At 36.4% G+C, this 4436-nt stretch overlaps 1 protein-coding gene across 1 annotated transcript; it reads right to left on the bottom strand.

Moving 5' to 3' along the window:
• Window positions 1-2982: 2982 nt before the first annotated feature.
• Window positions 2983-3505, bottom strand: LOC118538988 (small ribosomal subunit protein uS12). The gene has a single exon (XM_078074128.1). It carries the CDS (start codon window positions 3468-3470, stop codon window positions 3039-3041), a length of 432 nt encoding a protein of 143 aa, XP_077930254.1. The 5' UTR covers window positions 3471-3505; the 3' UTR covers window positions 2983-3038.
• Between the last annotated feature and the right edge of the window lie 931 nt (window positions 3506-4436).

The raw sequence follows: 4436 nt of genomic DNA, 5'->3' as shown, positions 1-4436 counted from the left end.
AGAGATAGAATTCATTCTTATGAAATAAATCAATAAGATAAAAGAAGCCAAAAATCACTGGTAGTTTTTAACTTAAATGATCCCAACATAGCCACCCTAATAGTTGAGGTAAGCCCTAGGATGAAAATGATGGAGCTGTGATCCCCCTCTAACAAAGGACAGTATATGAAATGAGGAATCCAGTTCATCTTTTTACCTTGAAATAATTAGGAATCAGTACAAGGAAAGGGACTCTCAGTTCCTTAGGGTATACCATAGAACATAAAGAGAGATGAACAAAGTCCCAGAACAGATGTCAAGCAGCCTTGATTACTTTACTAGCACTGTGAGAAACCTTATGGGGAATTTAAGAAATGCTTAAGAGGAAAAACCAATGGATCTTGAAAATGCACTTGATTCTGAAATTACATATATGAGGACTAAAAGTTAGTGAACGTAATGTAGTCCTATCGTTTTATAAAACTTGGCGAAAACATCGGGACTTAGGCAATAAATACAGGATGACGTATTAGTCAGCTAGACAGATATATTGATGAAGATTCAAGGCTAGACTTCTGTATTCAGAGATTCAACAAGGTAGTTGATTTTCTTTTCCTCACCAAGAGTAATTTATTTCTTCCTCCCCAAAACAGCTTGAGTAGGTAGTCCATTGACTGTAGAGCAGATTGAAGGTATCAGAGACTCAGACTCCCTTCCATTTTTGTTTCTCTGCTATTCCGACGTTGCTCCAAATTGAATAAGGCTTATTATCAAACTCACATTTCAGCCTGTAAGAGGGAGAGAAAGAGAAGAGGAGGAAGGCAAGTCCCCTTCCCGTTTAAGAAATCATCTAGAAGTTGTACCGGTAACTTCTGCTTCATTTCATTGTCCAGACTACAACTAATCATAGGACTACAACTAATTGCAAGAGAAGCTTGTAAATATAGTCTTAAATGGTAAACCATGTAACCAGTGAAGCTTCAATTATTAAAGAGTAAAGTGTGAATAAATGTTGTGCAGACTCTTGTTCATGTCCAAAAATATTATCTTTAGTTATCTAATGGGTGCCAGGCTGCCAGGTACCTAGAAATCTCACTTGATTTTCACAACTCTGCAAAGCACACATTCAGTACTTGGAGGAGTTAAATGACTCCCAAATTCACGTAGAAGTTATATGACCATATTTAGATCTACCTAAATCTAAGCAAAATTTGTGCTTTTTCCGGCATGACACCCTGCCCCTCACATAAATGTGGGGGTGATAATCTCCTTGGTAAGTTTCACTGTGCATGATTCATTTCTAGTTTGTCATGATATTTAAGAATTAAAGGGGGAATAAGGAGATGTGATTATTTCACCTGGGGTAAAAAAATACAACTCCTCTATTTTTTATACTATTTCGAAGCCCATGATAAGGTGCTTAAGATGTAAGGACAATGCATTTCAGTTTTTTTTTACACTCTAGAGAACCTAGCATTATACTAAACACCAATCAGGCAACTGACATACACTCTTCACAATCATATGAACCAAATACCTATGATGACTGTTATTTTTCTCTCTGTTCATGATGCCAGCATGCAGGAGAATATGAACTTGACAGTGAGCTCTTTGAGGGAATCTGTACCTCATTTACTTCTGCAATTCCAATGATTAATACACCTGGCCCTTACTAAGAATTGAATTTGTTCCTTAAACTGCATTGAATATCAGAGTTTAAGAAAATAGGGTAAGAATGTTTTCACTTATTCAAATTATTGTGAAAATTACCTTTAGTGGGTATTTTTCTGACAACATGCAAATACGTATTACATTTAAAAAACTGAAATGTTTTTAATTTTAAAGTTTGCCGAATCTTAACATTCAGAAGGATGAAACTGGACCACCTTTTTATACGATATACAAAGATAAATTCAAAATGGATGAAAGACCTAAATGTGAGATAGGAAATCTTCAAAATCCTAGAGAAGAATACAGGCAGCAACCTCTCTGACCTCAGCCATAGCAACTTGTTACTAAACACAGCATCGGAGGCAAGGGGAACAAAAGCAAAAATGAACTATGGTGACTTCATCAAGATAAAAAGCTTCTGCACAGCAAAGGAAACAATCAACAAAACTAAAAGCCTACAGAATGGGAGAAGATATTTGCAAATGACATATCTGATAAAGGGTTAGTATCCAAAATTTATAAAGAACTTATCAAATTTAACCCCCCAAAATCAAATAATCCAGTTAAGAAATGAGCAGAAGACATGAACAGACACTTTTCCAAAGAAGACATTCAGATGGCTAACAGACACATGAGAAGATGCTAAACATCACTCATCATCAGGGAAATACAAATCAAAACCAGGATGAGATACTATCTCACACCTGTCAGAATGGCCACAATTAACAAGTCAGGAAACAACAGATGTTGGCAAGGATGCAGAGAAAGGGGAACCCTCTTGCACTGTTGGTGGGGATGCAAACTGGTACAGCCACTCTGGAAAACAGTATGGAGGTTCCTCACAAAGTTGAAAATGGAAATACCCTACAATCCAGCAATTGCACTATTAGGTATTTACCCAAAGGATACAAAAATGCAGATTTGAAGGGGTACATGCCCCCCAATGTTCACAGCAGCATTATCAACAATAGCCAAACTATGGAAAGAACCCAACTGTCCATTGAAAGATGAATGCATAAAGAAGATGTGGTATATATACACAATGGAATATTACTCAGCCATCAAAAAGAATGGGATCTTGCCGTTTGCAAAGACATGGATAGAGTTAGAGAGTATTATGCTAAGTGAAATAAGTCAGTCAGAGAAAGTCAAATACCATATGATTTCACTCATGTGGAACTTAAGAAACAAAACAGATGAACATCTGGAAGGGGGGAGAGAGGGAAACAAACTATAAGAGACTCTTAAAGATAGAGAACAAACTTGAGGGTTGAAGGAGGGATGGGGTGGGGGATAGGCTAGGTGGGTAGAGGGCACTTGTGATGAGCACAATTTTTTTTTTTTTTTTGGCTTATGAAAATTTATTGTCATGTTTTCACCATCAAAACTTATGATCTTGGTCTTTCCTTCTTGCCTTTGTATAAGGCCAAAAGAGAGACATTGGCTACTTTGACAACCTTAAAGCGAACTCCAGGAATGTCACCGACAGCATGACCTTTGCGACCAAATCCAGCAACCAGAACCTCATCATTTTCCTCAATAAAATTCAAACAACCATCATTGGGTACAAAGGCTGTGATTTTTTTGCCATTCTTGATCAGCTGAACCCTGACACACTTCCTGATGGCAGAATTTGGCTGCTTGGCTTCAACTCCTACTTTTTCCAGCACAATTCCTTTTGCATGGGAAGCGCCTCCAAAAGGGTTGGCCTTCAGGGCTGTGCCCAAATGGGCTTTCTTGTACTGTTTATCATGCCACTTCTGATCTCGTCGGTGGCTGCGGAGCTTCCTGGCAGTACGGAGACCGCGACACTTGCCCATCCTGCCGGCGCCACGGGCCTGAGCAAAAAAAAGGAGCACAATTTTTTTAATAGAAATTTGAGAAAAAATAAATAAGTTTGTTGAATCTTCAGTAGAGTTCATTCCACTCAATAGGTATTTTATAACAGTTTTGAATTTCAAGTATTTCAAATATTTTGTTTTCTTTTGGTTTTGAAACAAAACTAATTTTCTGTTCAATATATTTTTGATTATAGGATGATATGCTTTTGTTTTCCTTGACAACTATATGATAATGATATACTTTTCCTTGCCTCTCCATTTTGTTGATCATTTTTCAAAAGTATAGTATCTTCTTATCAAATGATGACTAAGGCTTGAAAAAGAGCCAAATTCAAATATATAATTCTTATTTAATTTTTCATGAAGCATTAAAAAAAGGTGCCATAAAGTAGACATAATGGGTGGGGAAAATCTACAATGTTTTTCTGTATAATTACTCATATTATTTATCTTATGTATTTTGCTTAGAATCTATTTAAAACTGTTCTTCCACATCTGGTTATTCATTCATTAAGAGAAATGCCATTATGCATGTGTCAAACCCAAAGAATATATAACACCAAGAGTAAATTGTAATATAAACTACAGACTTGGAGCTATTATGATGGGTAAATACAGGTTCATCAATTGTAACAAATGTACCACTCTGAAGAGGGATATTGATAATGGGGGAGGCTATGCATGTGTAGAGGAAGGGGGGATATGGGAAATCTCTGTACCTTCTCTTCAATTTTGCTGTGAACCTAAAGCTGCTCTAAAAAAAATTTTTTTTAAATTAAAAAAAAGGAAAGAAAAGAAAAAAAAGAGGCAGAGAGAGAGAAAGTGAGAAATACAAAGTGAGAACTACGTCTTCAGTTCTATGTTCAGCTCTGCTATCAATTTTAAGGATACTGTTCATAAATCATATAAGCTCCAGACCTCTGTTTCCTTATCTGTAAAATTAGT

Source organism: Halichoerus grypus, chromosome 6 (genome assembly GCF_964656455.1).
Source record: "Halichoerus grypus chromosome 6, mHalGry1.hap1.1, whole genome shotgun sequence".
In the NCBI taxonomy this organism is placed as follows: Eukaryota; Metazoa; Chordata; class Mammalia; order Carnivora; family Phocidae; genus Halichoerus; species Halichoerus grypus.
Note: the sequence above shows the minus strand (reverse complement) of the source record. Positions and strands in the feature narration are given on the sequence as shown.